At 40.2% G+C, this 23,530-nt stretch overlaps 1 protein-coding gene across 1 annotated transcript in view; it reads left to right on the forward strand.

Annotated features, from left to right (window-relative positions):
• LOC145652009 (NACHT, LRR and PYD domains-containing protein 12-like) overlaps window positions 1-23,530 on the forward strand; it is a 72,970-nt gene that overhangs the window by 44,544 nt on the left and 4,896 nt on the right. The window contains 5 exon segments of the mRNA XM_081700966.1: window positions 644-814; window positions 2,982-3,152; window positions 6,604-6,774; window positions 10,348-10,518; window positions 18,677-18,850. Of these exon segments, the coding sequence (XP_081557092.1) occupies window positions 644-814; window positions 2,982-3,152; window positions 6,604-6,774; window positions 10,348-10,518; window positions 18,677-18,850 (858 nt within the window).

Here is a 23,530-nt window from a genome sequence, read left to right on the forward strand (position 1 = left end):
CATTCCTCCATAATCACTGCTGCATTGTTTATTTCTCCATGATAAACAATACAGTGATTATTCCACCATAATGAATACTGTGGTGTTTATTCCTCCATAATCACTACTGCAATGTTCATCCCAACATTATCAATACTGCAGTGTTTATTCCTCCATAATCATTACTGCAGTGTTTATTCCTCCATAATCACTACTGCAGTGTTTATTCCTCCATAATCACTACTCTGCTTGTCTTCCAACAATATTTTCTGCTTGTATATTAGTGTATTTGTATTTGTGAAACATTGAATGAGATCTATGTTGTTCTGTTTCCTCTTATGGTGTTAGGGGTGGGATATTTTGATATTTGGACTCTGATTATGGTAACTGCCATTCACTGACTTATGAACCAACCATCCATTATTTGTTCATCTGTTTTAGGTTGCTAATGAATGTTATTTGTCATGTCTTTTTCCATTTTGTCTTTGATGAAGACACAGTAGTGTTGAAATGTTACTGTGTTTGTAAAATTAAAAGGCTGAAAATGTATCAGTGTGTTCCAGACCTTTCAAGCTCTTCTTTACATTTTTATTAGCAGTTCAGATCTTTTAATTCATCATCCTCTGACTGAACTACATTATTTACTGTATTTACTCTTTTACAGACTATCTGGCTGTGGTCTCAATAAAGGGTCTTGCAAATCTCTCACATCAGCTCTAAAAACAGAAAACTCACTGAGAGAGCTGGAGATGAATAATAATGACCTGCAGAATTCAGGAGTGGAGCAGCTCTGTGCTGGACTGGAGAGTTCACACTGTAAACTGGAGATTCTCAGGTGAGTTTCTGTGACTATTTTTGAATGTAAATAAAGAGGCATTTATCTGGTCAGTGTCAACTCCCTTATAGTACAGTATTAAACAAACATTGCCAGGCAAGGCAATGCAAGGAAATTTACACTTTTATATTATATTATAAAGTTCTCTTCTCTAAATATTTCTAAATATAGCTTTCTATTGAAACCTCACTGCATTTCATTAAATGACCACACTGTGGAGACAAAGAGTTACATCTGTCATGCATGAGCAGATATTCAAGTCTAGAAGAGAAACATAACATTGTAAAGAGAAGACACAAATGAGTCCTTGTCCACATGTACAGGTGTATTTATTACAATGCTGCTTCAACTAGGCGCTTTGGCATTTTGTCCACAAGCTGCATTTTTGGTCACCTGAGAGCAGAAATTTAGCAAAATGTATTTTACAATCACACATGATTCCATTGTGTTTTTGGGTGGGAGACCCCATTCTCATTATGATTTACACCATGTGTTCAACACATGTTGAGGTGAGCTGAACTGATATCCCTGCTGGAGGAAAGAACTCCACTGAAAGAATCTCACTGTAGCTCCACAGATCTGCTGTAGTGTCAGCTGTGTCCACTCTCACTGTAGCCCCACAGCTCTGCTGAAGTGTCTGCTGTGTCCATTCTCACTGTAGCCCCAAAGGTCTGCTGTAATGTCAGCTGTGTCCACTCTCACTGTAGCCCCACAGGTCTGCTGTAATGTCAGCTGTGTCCACTCTCAATGTAGCCCCACAGGTCTGCTGTAGTGTCAGCTGTGTCCACTCTCACTGTAGCCCCACAGGTCTGCTGTAGTGTCAGCTGTGTGCACTCTCACTGTAACCCCACAGGTCTGCTGTAGTGTCAGCTGTGTCCACTCTCACTGTAGCCCCACAGGTCTGCTGTAGTGTCGGCTGTGTCCACTCTCACTGTAGCCCCACAGGTCTGCTGTAGTGTCGGCTGTGTCCACTCTCACTGTAGCCCCACAGGTCTGCTGTAGTGTCGGCTGTGTCCACTCTCACTGTAGCTCCACAGGTCTGCTGTAGTGTCGGCTGTGTCCACTCTCACTGTAGCTCCACAGGTCTGCTGTAGTGTCGGCTGTGTCCACTCTCACTGTAGCTCCACAGGTCTGCTGACTTGTTTAGTTTTTTTTTTGTGTGTGTTAATGTAAATGGTTGATTTTAGTGAATAAATTATTTGTGTGAAGTAGCGATATTGTGAATCGAAGTTCTGATCCAGCTGAAACAACATGTGAATGGTCCTCTTTTCACCAGTATTTTACTGCACACATACAGTCCATGAAGGACAAACTCCAGGGACACATTTCATGTCAACAGCAGACATGAGATAGTTGTCTCACACACACTTAACTGACTGATGGGGTCTGAGTCACACATACACCTGACTGACTGATGGGGTCTGCCTCACACACACCTGACTGACTGATGGGGTCCCTGACTCAGCTATTAAGACTCCGGGATTCTCGTTGCACCACAAAGACAGAACTCAGGACCTCACTGGGAAAAGCAACAGCAGAGGAGAATGTTTCATGATCAGTGACTCATAGTGTGAGCACAGGAATGTACCACTAGTAAAAGATTCTGCTCTCTGCATTCTGTCCAATCACTACTGCAGTGTTTATTTCTCCATAATCACTACTGCAGTGTTTATCCCTCTATAATCAATACTGCAGTGTTTATACCTCCATAATCACTACTGCAGTGTTTATTCTTCCATAATCACTACTCTGCGTGTCTTCCAACAATATTTTCTGTTTGTATGTTAGTGTATTTGTATTTGTGAAACATTGAATGAGATCTGTGTTGTTCTGTTTCCTGTTATGGTGTTAGGGATGGGAAATTTTGATATTTGGACTCTGATTAGGGTAACTGCCATTAACTGACTTATGAACCAACCATCCATTATTTGGTCACCTGTCTTAGGTTGCTAATGAATGTTATTTGTCATGTCTTTGTCCATTTTGTCTTGGTGAAGACACAGTAATGTTGAAATGTTGCTGTGTTTGTAAAATTAAAAATCTGAAAATGTATCAGTGTGTTCCAGACCTTTCAAGCTCTTCTTTAAATTTTTATTAGCAGTTCAGATCTTTTAATTCATCATCCTCTGACTGAACTACATTATTTACTGTATTTACTCTTTTACAGACTGTCTGGCTGTGGTCTCAATAAAGGGTCTTGCAAATCTCTCACATCAGCTCTAAAAACAGAAAACTCACTGAGAGAGCTGGAGATGAATAATAATGACCTGCAGAATTCAGGAGTGGAGCAGCTCTGTGCTGGACTGAAGAGTTCACACTGTAAACTGGAAATTCTCAGGTGAGTTTCTGTGACTATTTTTGAATGTAAATAGCCATTTTAAAAAGGTCAGTGTCAACTCCCTTATAGTACAGTATTAAACAAACATTGCCAGGCAAGGCAATGCAAGGAAATGTACACTTTTATTTTATATTATAAAGTTCTCTTCTTTAAATATTTCTAAATATAGTTTTCTGTTGAAACCTTGCTGCATTTCATTAAATGACCACACTGTGGAGACAAAGAGGTACATTTGTGACGCACGAGCAGATTTTCAAGTCTAGAAGAGAAACATAACATTGTAAAGAGAAGACACAAATGAGTCCTTGTCCACATGTACATGTGTATTTATTACAGTGCTACTTCAACTAGGCGCTTTGGCATTTTGTCCACAAGCTGCATTTTTGGTCACCTGAGAGCAGAAACTTAGCAAAATGTATTTTACAATCACACATGATTCCCTTGTGTTTTTGGGTAGGAGACCCTGTTCTCATTATGATCTACACGGTGTGTTCAACACATGTTGAGGTGAGCTGAACTGACAGCCATGCTGGAGGAAAGAACGCAACAAGTTAATATTCATTCAATAGAACTGAAATGTTTATTGGTTATTCCTTAAAATAAACCTGTGATCTCTCTCCACAGGTGTTTTTATGAAACATGTAGCTGGCTAATATTAGTAACCTTAAGCTTGCCACGTTACAGTATATTGTTGGTTATTACACCTAGATACCTTACGCTAACATCAAATTAGCTTGACTTAGGACTCAATGTTGGCTGCTAATTTTTTCATCAAGCCAGAGACATCAAACTAAAATAGGACAGTGATGGTAGAAGATGTGGAGTCAGCAGAGAGAGAAACTGAGCAGACAGCTGACAGTAAACTCAGGACATCTGAACACAGTAGTGAGGAACAATGTTCAGCACTGGACGAGTGAACCTGTGGACTTAATTACAAGAGAGAAAGAAAGACACAAGACACAGTAATCAGGAGATTAGGAGGAGAGAAGGAGTGAAGTGTGTGTGTGTGTGTGTGTGTGTGTGTGTGTGTGTGTGTGTGTGTGTGTGTGTGTGTGTGTGTGTGTGTGTGTGTGTGTCACACTGGGTGCCTGATGTACTGTAACAAAGCTAATGAGGCTAATGTTAGCTTCCTTAAATCTAAGGAACTCGCTAGAATATAAAATACTCCTGCTTGTTCATTTACATTTAGTATAGAGAGACAGAAAACAACCAGGATGAAGAGAAAGAGTAATGCAATTGCCATGGCAACCTTCTTTAGTAAGAAGACAGCAGGAGAGAGAAAAGACAGAAGAACTTGATGGTGAAAGTGTCCAGGAGGAGGACATGGAAGAGAGTGAACACAGCAGACAGAGACAGAGGAGCCAGCTGTGTCCACTCTCACTGTTGTCCCACAGGTCTGCTGTAGTGTCAGCTGTGTCCACTCTCACTGTAGCCCCACAGCCCTGCTGTAGTGCCAGCTGTGTCCACTCTCACTGTAGCCCCACAGCTCTGCTGTAGTGTCAGCTGTGTCCACTCTCACTGTAGCCCCACAGCTCTGCTGTAGTGTCAGCTGTGTCCACTCTCACTGTAGCCCCACAGGTCTGCTGCAGTGTCAGCTGTGTCCACTCTCACTGTAGCCCCACAGCTCTGCTGTAGTGGAGAGAAGTGAGAAGTGAGTCGAAGTTCTGATCCAACTGAAACAACATGTGAATGGTCCTCTTCTCCCCAGTATTTTACTGCACACATGCAGTCCATGAAGGACAAACTCCAGGGACACATTTCATGTCAACAGCAGACATGAGATTGTTGCCTCACAAACACTTAACTGGCCGATTGTGTCTGAGTCACACACACACCTGACTGACTGATGGGGTCTGCCTCACACATACCTGACTGACTGATGGGGTCCCTGACTCAACTATTGTGCCTCCGGGATTCTCGGTGCACCACACAGACAGAACTCAGGACCTCACTGGGAAAAGCAAAGGCAGAGGAGAATGTTTCATGATCAGTGACTCAGTGTGAGCACAGGAATGTAAACACTAGTAAAAGATTATGCTGTCTGCATTCTGTCCATCCCTCCATAATCACTAATGCAGTGTTCATCCCACCATCATTAGTACTGCAATGTTTATACACTAATATTCACTACTGCAATGTTCATTCCTCCATAGTCACTACTGCAGTGTTTATTTCTCCATAATAAATACTACAGTTATTATTCCACCATAATCAATACTGTGGTGTTTATTCCTCCATAATAAATACTACAGTGATTTATTCCTCTAAAATCACTACTGCGGTGATCATGCCAACATAAACAATACTGCAGTGTTCATTATTCCATAATCACTCCTGCAGTGTTTATTTCTCCATAATAAATACTACAGTGAATATTCCACCATAATGAATACAGTGTTGTTTATTCCTCCATAATCACTACCGCAATATTAATTCCTTCATAATCAATACTGCAGTATTCATTACTCCATAGTCACCACTGCAGTGTTTATTTCTACATAATCACTATTGCAGTGTTTATTCCTCCATAATAAATACTACAGTGAATATTCCACCATAATCAATACAGTGGTGTTTATTCCTCCATAATCACTACCGCAATATTAATTCCTTCATAATCAATACTACAGTATTCATTACTCCATAGTCACTACTGCAGTGTTTATTTCTACATAATCACTATTGCAGTGTTTATTCCTCCATAATAAATACTACAGTGATTATTCCTCTAAAATCACTATTGCGATGTTCATTCCAACATAATCAATACTGCAGTGTTTATTCCTCCATAATCTCTACTGCAGTGTTCATTCCTCCATAATCACTGCTGCATTGTTTATTTCTCCATGATAAACAATACAGTGATTATTCCACCATAATGAATACTGTGGTGTTTATTCCTCCATAATCACTACTGCAATGTTCATCCCAACATTATCAATACTGCAGTGTTTATTCCTCCATAATCATTACTGCAGTATTTATTCCTCCATAATCACTACTGCAGTGTTTATTCCTCCATAATCACTACTCTGCTTGTCTTCCAACAATATTTTCTGCTTGTATATTAGTGTATTTGTATTTGTGAAACATTGAATGAGATCTATGTTGTTCTGTTTCCTCTTATGGTGTTAGGGGTGGGATATTTTGATATTTGGACTCTGATTATGGTAACTGCCATTCACTGACTTATGAACCAACCATCCATTATTTGTTCATCTGTTTTAGGTTGCTAATGAATGTTATTTGTCATGTCTTTTTCCATTTTGTCTTTGATGAAGACACAGTAGTGTTGAAATGTTACTGTGTTTGTAAAATTAAAAGGCTGAAAATGTATCAGTGTGTTCCAGACCTTTCAAGCTATTCTTTACATTTTTATTAGCAGTTCAGATCTTTTAATTCATCATCCTCTGACTGAACTACATTATTTACTGTATTTACTCTTTTACAGACTATCTGGCTGTGGTCTCAATAAAGGGTCTTGCAAATCTCTCACATCAGCTCTAAAAACAGAAAACTCACTGAGAGAGCTGGAGATGAATAATAATGACCTGCAGAATTCAGGAGTGGAGCAGCTCTGTGCTGGACTGAAGAGTTCACACTGTAAACTGGAGATTCTCAGGTGAGTTTCTGTGACTATTTTTGAATGTAAATAAAGAGCCATTTTAAAAAGCTCAGTGTCAACTCCATTATAGTACAGTATTAAACAAACATTGCCAGGCAAGGCAATGCAAGGAAATGTACACTTTAATATTATAAAGTTCTCTTCTTTAAATATTTCTAAATATAGTTTTCTGTTGAAACCTTGCTGCATTTCATTAAATGACCACACTGTGGAGACAAAGAGTTACATCTGTGATGCATGAGCAGATTTTCAAGTCTATAAGAGAAATATAATTTTGTAAAGAGAAGACACAGATGAGTCCTTGTCCACGTGTACAGGTGTATTTATTACAATGCTGCTTCAACTAGGAACTTTGGTATTTTGTCCACAAACCTCATCTTTCGTCACCTGAGCACAGAAATTTTGCAAAATGTCTTACAGGATGAATATATTCAGAAACTCCAACAACAGTGTTGTAAAATGAAGTGTTCTCATGCAAGATTTTCACTGAGTGATTTTATCTAGTTTATGTATGGAAACACTGTAAACATCAGCCATTCTAATCTCTCTGCAAATAAAAGCCCTTAAAGTCTTAATGAAAACATTTAAAGCTAAACCATTGAGGTTTTGGACACATTACAGGACACTTTTACAATCACACATGATTCCCTTGTGTTATTGGGTGGGAGACCCTGTTCTCATTATGATTTACACCGTGTGTTCAACACATATTGAGGTGAGCTGAACTGATAGCCGTGCTGGAGGAAAGAACTCAACAAATTAATATTCATTCAATAGAACTGAAAGGTTTATTGGTTATTACTTAAGATAAACCTGTGATCTCTCTCCACGGGTGTTTTTATGAAACATGTAGCTGGCTAATATTAGTAACCTTAAGCTTGCCAAGTTACAGTATATTGTTGGTTACTACTCCTAGATACCTCATGCTAACATCATATTAGCTTGACTTAGGAGTGAATGTTGGCTGCTAATTTTTTCATCAAGCCAGAGACAGCAAACAAAAATAGAACAGTGATGGTAGAAGACATTGAGTCAGCAGAGAGAGAAGCTGAGCAGACAGCTGACAGTAAACTCAGGACATCTGAACACAGTAGTGAGGAACAATGTTCAGCACTGGATGAGTGAACCTGTGGACTTAATTACAAGAGAGAAAGAAAGACACACAAGACACAGTAATCAGTAATCAGGAGATTAGGAGGAGAGAAGGAGTGAAGTAAGTGTGTGTGTGTGTGTGTGTGTGTGTGTGTGTGTGTGTGTGTGTGTGTGTGTGTGTGTGTGTGTGTGTGTGTGTGTGTCACACTGGATGTACTGTAACAAAGCTAATGAGGTTAATGTTAGCTTCCTTAAATATAAGGAACTGGCTAGAATATAAAATACTCCTTGTTCATTTACAGTTAGTATAGAGAGACAGAAAACAACCAGGATGAAGAGAAAGAGTAATGTTATTGCCATGGCAACCTTCTTTAGTAAGAAGACAGCATGAGAGAGAAAAGACAGAAGAACTTGATGGTGAAAGTGTCCAGGAGGAGGACATGGAAGAGAGTGGACACAGCAGACAGAGACAGAGGAGCCAGCTGTGTCCACTCTCACTGTAGCCCCACAGGTCTGCTGTAGTGTCAGCTATGTCTACTCTCACTGTAGCCCCACAGCTCTGCTGTAGTGTCAGCTGGGTCCACTCTCACTGTAGCCCCACAGGTCTGCTGTAGTATCGGCTGTGTCCACTCTCACTGTAGCCCCACAGGTCTGCTGTAGTGTCGGCTGTGTCCACTCTCACTGTAGCCCCACAGGTCTGCTGTAGTGTCGGCTGTGTCCACTCTCACTGTAGCCCCACAGGTCTGCTGTAGTGTCAGCTGGGTCCACTCTCACTGTAGCCCCACAGGTCTGCTGTAGTGTTGGCTGTGTCCACTCTCACTGTAGCCCCACAGCTCTGCTGACTTGTTTAGTTGTTTTTTTGTGTTAATGTAAATAGTTGATTTTAGTGAATAAATTAGTTGTGTGAAGTAGCGATATTGTTTCAGACATTTCTGCACCCATAATTCATCATTTGATACTACATAATTCAGATACACTGAGAATTATAACCACACACTGAGAATTATAACCACACATAGAATTATAATCACATGTAGAATTATAACCAAATTTAGCAATATAACTACATGTAGAAATATAACCACACATAGAATTATAACCACAAGTAGAATTTTTGGAATCTTGAAATACAACCTTTTTCGAGGGGATGAATCAAAGAACTGAAGATACTTGTAAGTGATATAAAATATTAAGTGCTGGACAGAAATTAAACCTTTCTCAGGTAACAGTATTTATGTTTATGTAACCCACACCCTTGATTTATTGGTGAAGATTTATTCAAATTGTAATCTCATGGGTTAATTAATGACTCCCTGACTGACTTCATGTGAATGTCATAATCTGATAAGGAATTAAACAGTATGTAGTTTATTATACAATATAATAGTGGTTTTACCACTGTATTAACTTGTGTACCCTGAAATTCCTCTGTGCTGTAAGGATATTTTAGTGTGTCACCACAAGAGAGAGACAGACAGATATATTATTTGTGTGTGTGAGAGAGTCAGAACTGACTGACTGATGGGGTCTGCCTCACACACACCTGACTGACTGATGGGGTCCCTGACTCAGCTATTAAGCCTCTAGGATTCTTGGTGCACCACTCAGACAGAACTCAGGACATCACTTGGAAAAGCAAAGGCAGAGGAGAATGTTTCATGATCAATGACTCATACTGTGAGCAAAGGAATGTAAACACTAGTAAAAGATTATGCTGTCTGCATTCTGTCCAATCAATACTGCAGTGTTCATTCCTCCATAATCACTATTGCAGTGTTCATCCTACCACCATTAGTACTGCAGTGTTCATACACTAATATTCACTACTGCAATGTTCATTCCTCCATAACCAAAACTGCAGTGTTCATTATTCCATAGTCAAAACTGCAGTGTTTATTTCTACATAATCACTCCTGCAGTGTTTATTTCTCCATAATAAATACTACTGTGATTATTCCTCTAAAATCACTACTGCTGTGTTCATTCCAACATAATCGCTACTGCAGTGTTTATTCCTCCATAATCAATACTGCAATGTTTATTTCTCCATAATCACTACTCTGCGTGTCTGCCAACAATATTTTCGGTTTGTATATTAATGTGTTTGTATTTGTGAAACATTGAATGAGATCTATGTTGTTCTGTTTCCTGTTATGGTGTTAGGAGTGGGATATTTTGATATTTGGACTCTTATTACGGTAACTGCCATTCACTGACTTATGAACCAACCATCCATTATTTGTTCATCTGTTTTAGGTTGCTAATGAATGTTATTTGTCATGTCTTTGTCCATTTTGTCTTTGATAAAGACACAGCAGTGTTAAATGTTGCTGTGTTTGTAAAATTAAAAGACTGAAAATGTATCGGTGTGTTCCAGACCTTTCAAACTCTTCTTTACATTTTTATTAGCAGTTCAGATCTTTTAATTCATCATCCTCTGACTGAACTACATTATTTACTGTATTTAATCTTTTACAGACTATCTGGCTGTGGTCTCACGCAAGAGTCTTGCAAATCTCTCACATCAGTTCTACAAACAGAAAACTCACTGAGAGAGCTGGAGATGAATAATAATGACCTGCAGAATTCAGGAGTGGAGCAGCTCTGTGCTGGACTGAAGAGTTCACACTGTAAACTGGAGATTCTCAGGTGAGTTTCTGTGACTATTTTTGAATGTAAATAAAGAGGCATTTTAAAAAGGTCATTGTCAACTCCATTATAGTACAGTATTAAACAAACATTGCCAGACAAGGCAATGCAAGGAAATATACATTTTTATATTATATTATAAAGTTCTCTTCTTTAAATATTTCTAAATATAGTTTTCTGTTGAAACCTCACTGCATTTCATTAAATGACCACACTGTGGAGGCAAAGAGTTACATTTGTGATGCATAAGCAGATATTCAAGGGAAATATAACATTGTAAAGAGGAGACACAGATGAGTCCTTGTCCACATGTACAGGTGTATTTATTACAATGCTGCTTCAACTAGGCGCTTTGGCATTTTGTCCACAAGCTGCATTTTTGGTCACCTGAGCGCAGAAATTTAGCAAAATGTCTTACAGGATGAATATATTCAGAAACTCCCAACAATAGTGTTGTAAAATGAAGTGTTCTAATGTAAGATTTTCACTGAGTGATTTTATCTAGTTTATGTATGGAAACACTGTAAACATCAGTCATTCTAATCTCTCTGCAAATACAAGCCCTTAAAATCTTAATTAAAACATTTAAAGCTGAACTATTGAGGTTCTAGACACATTACAGGACTCTTTTACAAGCACACATGATTCCCTTGGGTTTTTGGGTGGGATATTGTCTAAGTGTGTGTGTGTGTGTGTGTGTGTGTGTGTGTGTGTGTGTGGTACCTAGCATGTGTGGTGTTTTGTAATTACATCAGAACTTCAGACATTTCTGACATTTCTGCATCCATAATTCATTATTTGATACTACAGAATGTAGATACATCAAGAATTATCACCACTTGTAAAATTATAACCACAGGGAGACTTATAACTACTTGTAGTATTAGAACTAAACATAGAATTATAACTACTTGTAGAATTATAACCACACACACAATTTTTGGAATCTTGAAATACAACCTTTATCAAGGGTATGAATCAAAGAATGGAAGATACTTGTAAGTGATATAAAATATTAAGTGCTGGACAGAAATGAACCTTTCTCAGATAATAATATTTATGTTTATGTAACCCACACCCTTGATTTATTGGTGATGATTCATTCAAAATGTAATCTTATGGGTTAATGAATGACTCCCTTACTGACTTCATGTGATTGTCATAATCTGATAAGGAATTAAACAGTATGTATGTAGTTTCTTATACACTTAACTTGTGTACCCTGAAATTCCTCTGTGCTGTAAGGCCATTTTAGTGTGTCACCACAAGATGTTCACTGGTCCCATCTGTCCCCCCAGTAAATATGTTCTGCAGGCCTCAACTGGACATTTGGTGCTGAAATTATTTGCCAGCAATCAAGCCAGAACTCACACTATTTAGTTCAGGATCAGTATAACAACTGTTCATACACAGTAAACTAGACCTCACACTGTTTAGTTCAGGGCCAATATAACTACTATTTATACACAGTAAACCAGACCTCACACTGTTTAGTTCACAGCCAATATGACTACTGTATATACACAGTAAACCAGACCTCACACTGTTTAGTTCACGGCCAATATGACTACTGTATATACACAGTAAACCAGACCTCACACTGTTTAGTTCACAGCCAATATGACTACTGTATATACACAGTAAACCAGACCTCATACTGTTTAGTTCAGGGCAATATGACTACTGTTTATAAACAGTAAACCAGACCTCACACTGTTTAGTTCAGGGCCAATATAATTACTGTTTATACACAGTAAACCAGACCTTACACTGTTTAGTTCAGTGCCAATATGACTACTGTATATACACAGTAAACCAGACCTCACACTGTTTAGTTCACGGCCAATATAATTACTGTTTATACACAGTAAACCAGACCTCACACTGTTTAGTTCAGTGCCAATATAACTACTGTATATACACAGTAAACCAGACCTCACACTGTTTAGTTCAGGGCCAATATAACTACTGTTTATACACAGTAAACCAGACCTCACACTGTTTAGTTCAGGGCCAATATAACTACTGTTTATACACAGTAAACCAGACCTCACACTGTTTAGTTCACGGCCAATATGACTACTGTATATACACAGTAAACCAGACCTCACACTGTTTAGTTCAGTGCCAATATGACTACTGTATATACACAGTAAACCAGACCTCACACTCTTTAGTTCAGGACCAGTATAACTACTGTTTATACACATTAAACCAGACCTCACACTGTTTAGTTCACTGCCAATATAACTACTGTATATACACAGTAAACCAGACCTCACACTGTTTAGTTCAGGGCAATATGACTACTGTTTATACACAGTAAACCAGACCTCACACTGTTTAGTTCAGTGCCAATATGACTACTGTATATACACAGTAAACCAGACCTCACACTGTTTAGTTCACGGCCAATATAATTACTGTTTATACACAGTAAACCAGACCTCACACTGTTTAGTTCAGGACCAATATGACTACTTTTTATACACAGTAAACCAGACCTCACACTGTTTAGTTCAGGGCCAATATAACTACTGTATATACACAGTAAACCAGACCTCACACTGTTTAGTTCAGGGCCAATATAACTACTGTTTATACACAGTAAACCAGACCTTACACTGTTTAGTTCAGGGCCAATATAACTACTGTTTATACACAGTAAACCAGACCTCACACTGTTTAGTTCACGGCCAATATGACTACTGTATATACACAGTAAACCAGACCTCACACCGTTTAGTTCACAGCCAATATGACTACTGTTCATACACAGTAAACCAGACCTCACACTGTTTAGTTCAGTGCCAATATGACTACTGTATATACACAGTAAACCAGACCTCACACTGTTTAGTTCAGTGCCAATATGACTACTGTTTATACACAGTAAACCAGACCTCACACTGTTTAGTTCACAGCCAATATGACTACTGTATATACACAGTAAACCAGACCTCACACTGTTTAGTTCAGGGCCAGTGTAACTACTGTTTATACACAGTAAACCAGACCTCACACTGTTTAGTTCAGGGCCAATATAATTACTGTTTATACACAGTAAACCAGACCTCACACTGTTTAGTTCAGTGCCAATATGACTACTGTATATACACAGTAAACCAGACCTCACACTGTTTAGTTCACGGCCAATATAATTACTGTTTATACACAGTAAACCAGACCTCACACTGTTTAGTTCAGGACCAATATAACTACTGTATATACACGGTAAACCAGACCTCACACTGTTTAGTTCAGGACCAATATAACTACTGTTTATACACAGTAAACCAGACCTCACACTGTTTAGTTCAGAGCCAATATGACTACTGTTTGAAATCTTATTTATTACACAGATTGACACAAATATGTTTCATTTGCTGTTTATAATGCTTCACCTCGATTGAAACGTGTGTGTGTGTGTGTGTGTGTGAGGGAGAGACAGAACTATTATTTGTTTGTGTGTGTGTGTGTGTGTGTGTGTGGGAGAGAGAGAGACAGAACTATTATCTACGTGTTTGAGAGAGAAAGAGAACTATTATCTGTGTGTGTGTGTCTGAAATAGAGAGTGAGAGACAGTCAGAGAGAGACAGACAGATCTATTATTTGTGTGTATATGTGAGAGAGAGAGAGAGAGAACTTTTATCTGTGTGTGTGTGTGTATGAGAGAGAAATAGAGAGAGAGACAGAGAGAGAGAGACAGATCTATTATTTGTAAGTGTGAGACGGAACTATTATCTGTGAGTTTGTGTGTGTGAAATAGAGAGAGAGAGAGACAGACAGATCTATTTGTGTGTGTTAGAGAGGCAGAATTATTATCTGTGTGTGACCACCACTGATAGAATGTGCTCCTCACTGGACCCCTTGCTGTGCTCCTTGTCTTTCTGCTTCCTCCATACAGGAGAACAAACACTGACCACAGAAAATACTTAAAACCACAAGATGTCTGGAGGGCTCAGAAGTTCAGAAACAATAGTGAAGGTGTTTTGCAGGGAAATTATATAAAATACAAATAGTGGGAGAGTCAAGGCACTGCTCTGTTAAAAAAAAAAAAATGTGTAAAACTCTTATTTAATGCATTGTTCATAGCAACACTCTAATACAATGGTTATGCTAGTTTGAATGTGTCCAAGCTACATCCCACACAATATAGTAACATGGCCGTCTTTAGGGTTCACAAATTATGAAGAAAATCATCAGTTTTATCTTACAGTGTTTGGAGTGTTGGAGGCAGCCATCTTCAGTTGCTGGTTATTTCAGCTGCAGATGATTAGAGAGAGATACCAACCTTTATCCATCTGTTATGTGCCAGTGTAGGGGGAGAGACCACAACAGACACTTTATTCTGAGCACAAACCACTATTACAAAAAAGTAATAGAGATCTACAAACATGCCGTCTGACTCTATGGGGAGTATAAACCAGAATAAAAACCAAACCCAACACTTGCTCCACCCCAAACCTGTCTTCATTAAACATAAACCAGAAGAGGGAAAAGAAAATACAGTAGTGGATGTAACAAGCTCAAATCCACTCAGTGAATGTACAGTAATCTTCTACACCCACGATATTTTATGTTGATACACACAGCCGCACAATAGACTACACTACCCAACACTGGCACAATGACCTGGGGGAGTTGTACTAGGACAGAGCCAACTCTGGAAACTGAAGGTACAAATCTGTGTTCTATTAGCATGCCTGTGTTCAGTCTGTCTATTAAATCTTATCAGGCTGCAGTTATGGAGTGTTTGTAGTTTCACTGTAACTGTAGTGTGGTAGCAGCAGGGTGTGTTTGGGTGTGTGTAGGGCACCAGAATGGTCAGAAACAGTATAACACCATTATATGTAGTGAAGATAATGTTCCTAATATTTTTCTCAACTAAAACTGGGAGCACACGAAACAGCAGAAAACAGTTTGGTCTAGAAATACAGTAATAACCTTGTGATTGTTGCCCTTGTGTTTTTAGGAAGTCTATGTTGACGTATTAAAAAATGTCAAAAGGTACAATAAAAACACTCCACAATTTTTTTAAAATTGTACCATTTGAAAAAAAAAATAAAGGTAGTAATAACATGAATATCCAAGAAGCACTTGTATCCAGCAGTAACAGAAATATAAATGACAAGTTTCTCAATTTGAGTGACAGTAATTTTATCCAATCACATATGTGGTCGGACGGCCGGGGCAGCAGAATATTGAATGACGTCATTACAGTGGCCAATAGCATCAGAGGAGCTGTTTTAACTTACTGAGGTGAAGAGAACTGTAGTGGATCATGAAAATGACAGAAAATCTCACAAACTGGAATTGGAGGATATTTGCTGCTATGGTGATTTCCAAGAGAAAAGGAAAATTCCAGAAAGGGACAGACAAAAAGTAAAAGTAGATGGACTAAGACAGACAGACAAAGCCTGTGTGAGTTTTTCACTCAATCTCTGATCGTCATTCATGGCTAACAGCTAACTAGCTAATGTTAGCAAAGAAAGTCTAGCTATGTTGATTTGTTTAGTTGTTTACTGTTCAGCACAGATATCTAACCAGCTAACAGTCTCAACAATTTGACCAAACCGTCAATAAACAAGATTGGACTTCTTGTCTTTGCAACAATCAAGTTACAGTCTTTAGTAGAAATGCGGTTGGATCTTCACGTAGTTGAGAGCAGGAGGGAGGAGGGTGAGGGTGTGACGGGAGATTTGACGGGGATGTGATTTATAACATCTGGTGTTCATGAAGTACAGCTGTGTATTAATCAGTCATGTCCCCTACATCAGTTTAAACACATTTAAACCTTGTAGCTAGGTTACAGGTGGTTACTAGGTTACAGGTGGTCACTAGGTTACAACCGCGATCACGCTATCCGCGCTTTAGCGATTCACGGTCAAGTCATCCGCGCTTTAAATTCAATGCGCCTATATGCGTGATTTTACGGTATTTCGCTGCTCACCGCAATCTAACTCTTCCTAAGCAAAGAAACAGACTTGCGTATTTTAAAAAGCTTAGATGGACATGCACGTTTACTACATTTAAAAGTACAAAATACAGTTTACTTGATTGAACTAGTTTAATTGCATAATTAGATTAAACACAATTGGTAATATATTTACACAGCTTAATAAGCATTGTGGAAAATGCTTTTTCTACATAATGTTTCTCAGAAGGTTATAGATCTTGACTGCCAGCTGAAACAGGGGTTATCACTAGTGAAATGTGGCAAATGTGCAGGGCAGGGGAACTCCAGGACTGAAATATTCCACTGCCAATTGAATGGTGGCCCTTGGCCATCACCAGATCATTAATAAATCTATATTGAAGTTTTACATATTTTTCTGAGTTTTAACAAAATGCAAAAACAGTTCCACTACCACATGTGAGTAGAAGCCCTTGACTATTAGCAGAGTAAGTTTTGACACTCACTGTACAATGTCTTCATAAATCCATATTAAAGTCAAACTACCTTTAGGCGAAATAATGCACTAATTTTGTATAGACTGAATTTGCAGAGTATCAGCAGAGTAAGTTTGGACAGATTTCACTCTACTATTTTTCATAAACTCCTATTAAAATAATAATACCTTTGGGTGAATTCATGTACTCATTTCATTCAGGTTGATTTTGGATATCCATTTCTCAGGAATGTCCCATAAAGCCAAGACAGTTCCATGACCACATAAGAGTACATTTATATTTACTTTTACAGCATTTGGCAGATGCTCTTATCCAGAGCGACTTAGAAAAGTGCTTTGTCATTTCCTCATAGAACAGATCCTAGCCAGTAAAGTAGGTTAGAGTGCAAGATACCAATGAACTAGAATACTGTTGAAATACAGGGATCAATGCTAATGTCTAGAAGTACAAAATACATTTAAGCTCTATAACAGACAATCAGTGCAATAAACAATAAGTACTAGAGTTAGTCAACACAGGAGCAGTCAACATCAGAGTAATAAACAAGTGCTAGAGTTAGTCAACATAGGAGCAGTCAACATCAGAGTAATAAACAAGTACTAGAGTTAGTCAACATAGGAGCAGTCAGAGTAGTAAACAATAAGTACTAGAGTTAGTCAACATAGGAGCAGTCAACATCAGAGTAATAAACACCCTACAAGAAGTACTAGAGTTTTAGTTAGTCAACATAGGAGCAGGATCAGTGGTCATTTAAATATTCCACAAACAGATGGGTCTTCAGTCTGTGTTTGAAGACTGCGAGGGACTCTGCTGTCCAGACAGCACGCGGAAGTTTAATAATCCTATATTAAAGTCATACTACCATTAGGGGAATTCATGTACTCATTTACAATATGCTGATTTTGGATAGCTATTTCTCAGAGATATTCCCATAATGACAAAATAATTCCACTATACTATATACTATGGAATATGTTGTGATATCTGTTGTATCTACTGTAGAGTACATTGTGATATCTTGTATTTACTGTAGGGTATATTGTAATATTTGTTGTATCTACTGTAGACTATATTGTATTGTCTGTTGTATCTGCTGTAGGGTATATTGTGATATCTGTTGTATCTACTGTAGGGTATATTGTAATATTTGTTGTATCTACTGTAGACTATATTGTATTGTCTGTTGTATCTACTGTAGGGTACATTGTAATGTCTGTTGTATCTACTTGCAGTCTAGCTATCTGTAATCTTGAGGAAAACACTTGTGAAAGTCTGGCATCAGCTTTGCAACTTCCAAAAAGTATGCATCGCTTAGGATTCTTAGACTTTATCTCTCAGTCACAGGTCCAGAAGTGTGACAGTGTTTTTACTCCTGTTATCACAGCCAGATGTAGAATTCTGCCAAGATTTTACTGGCATCATCTCATACAGTCTGACATGTAACAGTCTTATAAGACCACTGAAATCACACAGTGTAAGTCCAGCTTTAGGGTTCTTCTGATGTAGGTTAATAGTGCACTAGAGTTCTGAAGGGCTGAATAAAAATAAGAGCTAAAATAAACACAGACAGCAGCGATCTGGAGAAGAGTGAACAAAACCATCTGCCATGGAGGATGCCAGAGAAAGATGAGAGTGGAGGAACCTCCAACTACAGTTACCAGCCTCTCTAGCTGCCCCATGCAGGCTGCTCTGGAAGTGCATCTCACTCTCTGTCTCTCTCTACCTGTTTCCCTCCTTTCTGCAGACTGTCTGGTTGTTTGGTCACAGAGGAAGGCTGTTCTTCTCTGGCTTCAGCTCTGAGGTCAAACCCCTCCCACCTGAAAGAACTGGACCTGACGTACAACCACCCAGGAGAGTCAGGAGTGAAACTCCTCTCTTCTAGACTGGAGGATCCCCACTGCAGACTGGACACTCTCAGGTATGGAACGTTAGTGTGTACATGCGTATGTGGGTTTGTTTGTGTGTGCTTACGTGTGTGTGTGTGTGTGTGCGTGGGTATGTGTTTCTGTGTTGGTGTCTGTGTGTGTTTATGAAAGAGTGAGAATGAGAAAATACTGAAAACTGAGTCTTCCATTCCTGAGTAGTGCCGTTCCCATATCATACTGTGGTGGCTGGTGAGTTCACTCTCCATCATTCTCCTGTAGGAACTGCTGAGTTTTAGATGACATGCTACATTTCCTCAGCCTCCTCAGGAAGTACAGATGCTGATCTGTCAGGAGTTTATAAACTCTGTTCCATTTTTTGAAGTTAGTTGTAATTCATTTATGAACCACAGGGTGTCAGTAGCAGCGAGTCGGTTCATGTGTGTAGCGATCGTAGAGTGAGAGAATACAACTCCAAGAGTTCTAGTTATTGTAGTTATTATAGTTATTGTAGTTATTATAGTTATTGTAGTTATTATAGCCGTGCTAATGCAGTTGTCTGCATACATCTCATACCTATTGAAAACATTGTGGTTGTGTGTAGTTTATTGTATTGTTATTTGTAAACACAGATCATTATTTGATGGATAATGTTATTCTCTGTGAAGTTTGCTGCATTGTGTTTTGTGTATATCGGTACTTGTTGTGGCTGGCTTGTTGTTGATTTGTCTTTCATGTGATTCAGTTTCACGTTTCCTCCTGTTGTCAATAAAACTGTGAACAAGAGCTGAACATTTTCAGAGTTCTGATGTCAGGAGAGTGTTTACCTGCAGGTCATGCTGTGTATCGTACATAAACAGAGGACACAGCGGATACTGTTGGGATTTCTTTATGATGTGGTGTTTGTTGTAGGTCCAGGTGAGGTCCTCACTGATGTGGTGTATGTGTTGTAGGTCCAGGTGAGGTCCTCACTGATGTGGTGTATGTGTTGTGGGTCCAGGTGAGGTCTTCACTGATGTGGTGTGTGTTGTAGGTCCAGGTGAGGTCCTCACTGCTGTGGGCTGTGTTGTAGGACCAGGTGAGGTCCTCACTGATGTGGTGTGTGTTGTAGGTCCAGGTGAGGTCCTCACTGATGTGGTGTGTGTTGTAGGTCCATGTGATGTCCTCACTGATGTGGGGTGTGTGTTGTAGGTCCAGGTGAGGTCCTCACTGATGTGGTGTGTTGTAGGTCCAGGTGAGGTCCTCACTGGTGTGGGGTGTGTTGTAGGACCAGGTGAGGCCCTCACTGATGTGGTGTGTGTTGTAGGTCCAGGTGAGGTCCTCACTGATGTGGGGTGTGTCGTAGGTCCAGGTGAGGTCCTCACTGATGCGTTGTGTGCGTTGTAGGTCCAGGTGAGGTCCTCACTGATGTGGTGTATGTGTTGTGGCTCCAGGTGAGGTCTTCACTGATGTGGTGTGTGTTGTAGGTCCAGGTGAGGTCCTCACTGGTGTGGGCTGTGTTGTAGGACCAGGTGAGGTCCTGACTGATGTGGTGTGTGTTGTAGGTCCAGGTGAGGTCCTCACTGATGTGGTGTGTGTTGTAGGTCCATGTGATGTCCTCACTGATGTGGGGTGTGTGTTGTAGGTCCAGGTGAGGTCCTCACTGATGTGGTGTGTTGTAGGTCCAGGTGAGGTCCTCACTGGTGTGGGGTGTGTTGTAGGTCCAGGTGAGGTCCTCACTGATGGGGTGTGTGTGTTGTAGGTCCAGGTGAGGTCCTCACTGATGTGGGGTGTGTCGTAGGTCCAGATGAGGTCCTCACTGATGCGTTGTGTGTGTTGTAGGTCCAGATGAGGTCCTCACTGATGGGGTGTGTGTGTTGTAGGTCCAGGTGAGGTCCTCACTGATGTGGGGTGTGTCGTAGGTCCAGGTGAGGTCCTCACTGATGCGGTGTGTGTGTTGTAGGTCCAGGTGAGGTCCTCACTGATGTGGGGTGTGTCGTAGGTCCAGGTGAGGTCCTCACTGATGCGGTGTGTGTGTTGTAGGTCCAGGTGAGGTCCTCACTGATGTGGGGTGTGTCGTAGGTCCAGGTGAGGTCCTCACTGATGTGGGGTGTGTGTTGTAGGTCCAGCTCAGGTCCTCACTGATGTGGGGTGTGTGTTGTAGGTCCAGCTCTGGTCCTCACTGATGTGGGGTGTGTTGTAGGTCCAGGTGAGGTCTTCACTGATGTGGGGTGTGTTGTAGGTCCAGCTGAGGTCCTCACTGATGTGGGGTGTGTTGTAGGTCCAGGTGAGGTCCTCACTGATGTGAACTCCAGGAAGGTGAAGGAGTTCACCTCCATCTCTCCTGTCTGTAGTGGTGTGTGCTGTTGCTTCTCCTTCCTCCTTGGGTCAACAATCATCTTCTTGGTCTTGTCTGCATTCAGGGAGAGATTGTTGTCATGACACCATGTCACCATGTCTGTCACCTCCCTCCTGTATGCTGTCTCATCCAGTGATCAGTCAAACCAGTTTGATGATGCTGGTGTTATACTGGGCGGCCACGCAGTCCTGGGGGGTCCCAGTGTTCTCAGTCCTTGTGCTGGATGTACATTGCCAGTTCTGACTGACTGATTCTGTCTGTTAGAAAGTTCAGCCCCCATTTACAGAAGGAGGGTGTGAGTCCAGTGGTGAGTGTTTCAGTCAGTTTGGTTGGGGTGACTGTGTTGACTGCTGAGCTGTAATCAGTGAACAGCACTGGAACATAACTGTCCATGTCCTCCAGATGTGTGAGAGACGTGTGGATGTCAGTGCTGACAGTGTCCTCAGTGCACTGGTTCTGGTGGGCTGTAAATTGGTGGGGTCCTCTGGACAACAACGGACATTATAGTAGTAAGAATAGAGACAATTAGGAGCAGAATAAGTAGTGAGATGGAGAAAAATAAATAAAGAAATATGGAACAATAAGCAATTAATGTCTAGTGTGGTTTTCTAGAAGTCTTAGTCTGGTCCCGACGGTGTGCACATGACCGAAACTCTTCCTGTATGAGATCATCCATGAAGGGCAGCGGGGAAGTAGCTGTGTGGGGTGGAGGTGTGGGGGGCTACAACAGGGGGCATCATGGGGTGGTGGGAGGAGCCATGGCAGCTGAGACAGTAATGTCATGACATCAGGGGTAGGTGAACCTCAGCAGACAGAGAGACTAGATTATTAGACATGTCCAGGTAGAGGGTGTGTAAATTAGGAAACTATGATGTGCAAAGATGGACTTTGGCAGATGTAGCTGTGGCAGCACAGCTAAAAGGAACCACAGGCATGATCAACACTCCGCCGCTCTCAGTCAACAAACTAGAGAGACAAAAGAGAGGTGAAGTGACAACATCATCACATCCCAGTTTACCAGAACTCTCAATGCCCAGAACGATGTGTGTGTCTGAAATGGAGAGAGAGAGCGAGAACTATTATCTTTGTGTTTGTGTGAGAGAGAGACAGAACTATTATCTGTGTGTGTGAGAGAGAGGAAGAGAGAGAGAGAGCGAGACAGAATTATTATCTGTGTGTGAGACAGAGAGAGAGACAGAACTATTATCTGTCTGTATGAGACAGAACTTTTCTGTGTGTGAGACAGAGAGAGAGAGAGAGAGAGACAGAACTATTATCTGAGAGAAAGAGAGAGAGACAGAACTATTACCTGTGTGTGAGAGAGAGAGAGACAGAACTATTACCTGTGTGTGTGAGAGAGAGAGAGACAGAACTATTACCTGTGTGTGTAAGAGAGAGAGAGACAGACAGATCTATTATCTGTGTGAGACAGAGAGAGAGAGAAATAATAACTGTGTGTGAGAGAGACAGAAATATTATCTGTGTGTGAGAGAGAGAGAGAGAAACAGAACTGTTATCTGTGAGAGAGAGAGAGAGAGAGTGAGCGACAGAACTATTATATGTGTGTGAGACAGAGAGAGAGAGACAGAACTATTATCTGTGTGTGAGAAAGAGAGAGAGAGAGAGAGAGAGAGACAGAACTATTATCTGTGTGAGACAGAGAAAGAGAGAGAGAGAACTAATAACTGTGTGTGAGAGAGAGAGAGAGAGAGACAGAAATATTATCTGTGTGTGTAAGAGAAAGAGAGAGAACTATTATCTGTGTGTGAGAGAGAGAGACAGAAATATTATCTTTGTGTGTGTGTGTGAGAGAGAGAGACAGAACTATTTTGTGTGTGTGTGAGAGAGAGAGAACTATTATCTTTGTGTGAGAGAGAGAAATAGAGAGAGAGACAGAACTATTATCTGTGTGTGAGCGAGAGAAACAGAACTATTATCTGTGTGTGAGACAGAGAGAGAGACAGAACTATTATCTGTGTGAGAGAGAGACACAGATCTATTATCTGTGTGAGACAGAGAGAGAGAGAGAAATAATAACTGTGAGAGAGAGAGACACAGAAATATTATCTGTGAGAGAGAGAGACAGAGAAACAGAACTGTTATCTGTGTGTGAGAAAGAGAGAGAGAGAGAGAGAGAGAGAACTAATAACTGTGAGAGAGAGAGAGAGAGAGCGACAGAACTATTATCTGTGTGTGAGAAAGAGAGAGAGACAGAACTATTATCTGTGTGAGACAGAGAGAGAGAGAAACAACTGTTATCTGTGAGAGAGAGAGAGAGAGAGAGAGACAGGACTATTATCTGTGTGAGAGAGAGAGAAATAATAACTGTGTGTGTGAGAGAGAGAGAGAGAGAGAGAGACAGAACTATTATCTGTGTGAGAGAGACAGAACTATTATC

This window comes from Electrophorus electricus, chromosome 1 (assembly GCF_041902795.1).
Source record: "Electrophorus electricus isolate QZ-2024a chromosome 1, ASM4190279v1, whole genome shotgun sequence".
NCBI classification, from domain to species: Eukaryota; Metazoa; Chordata; class Actinopteri; order Gymnotiformes; family Gymnotidae; genus Electrophorus; species Electrophorus electricus.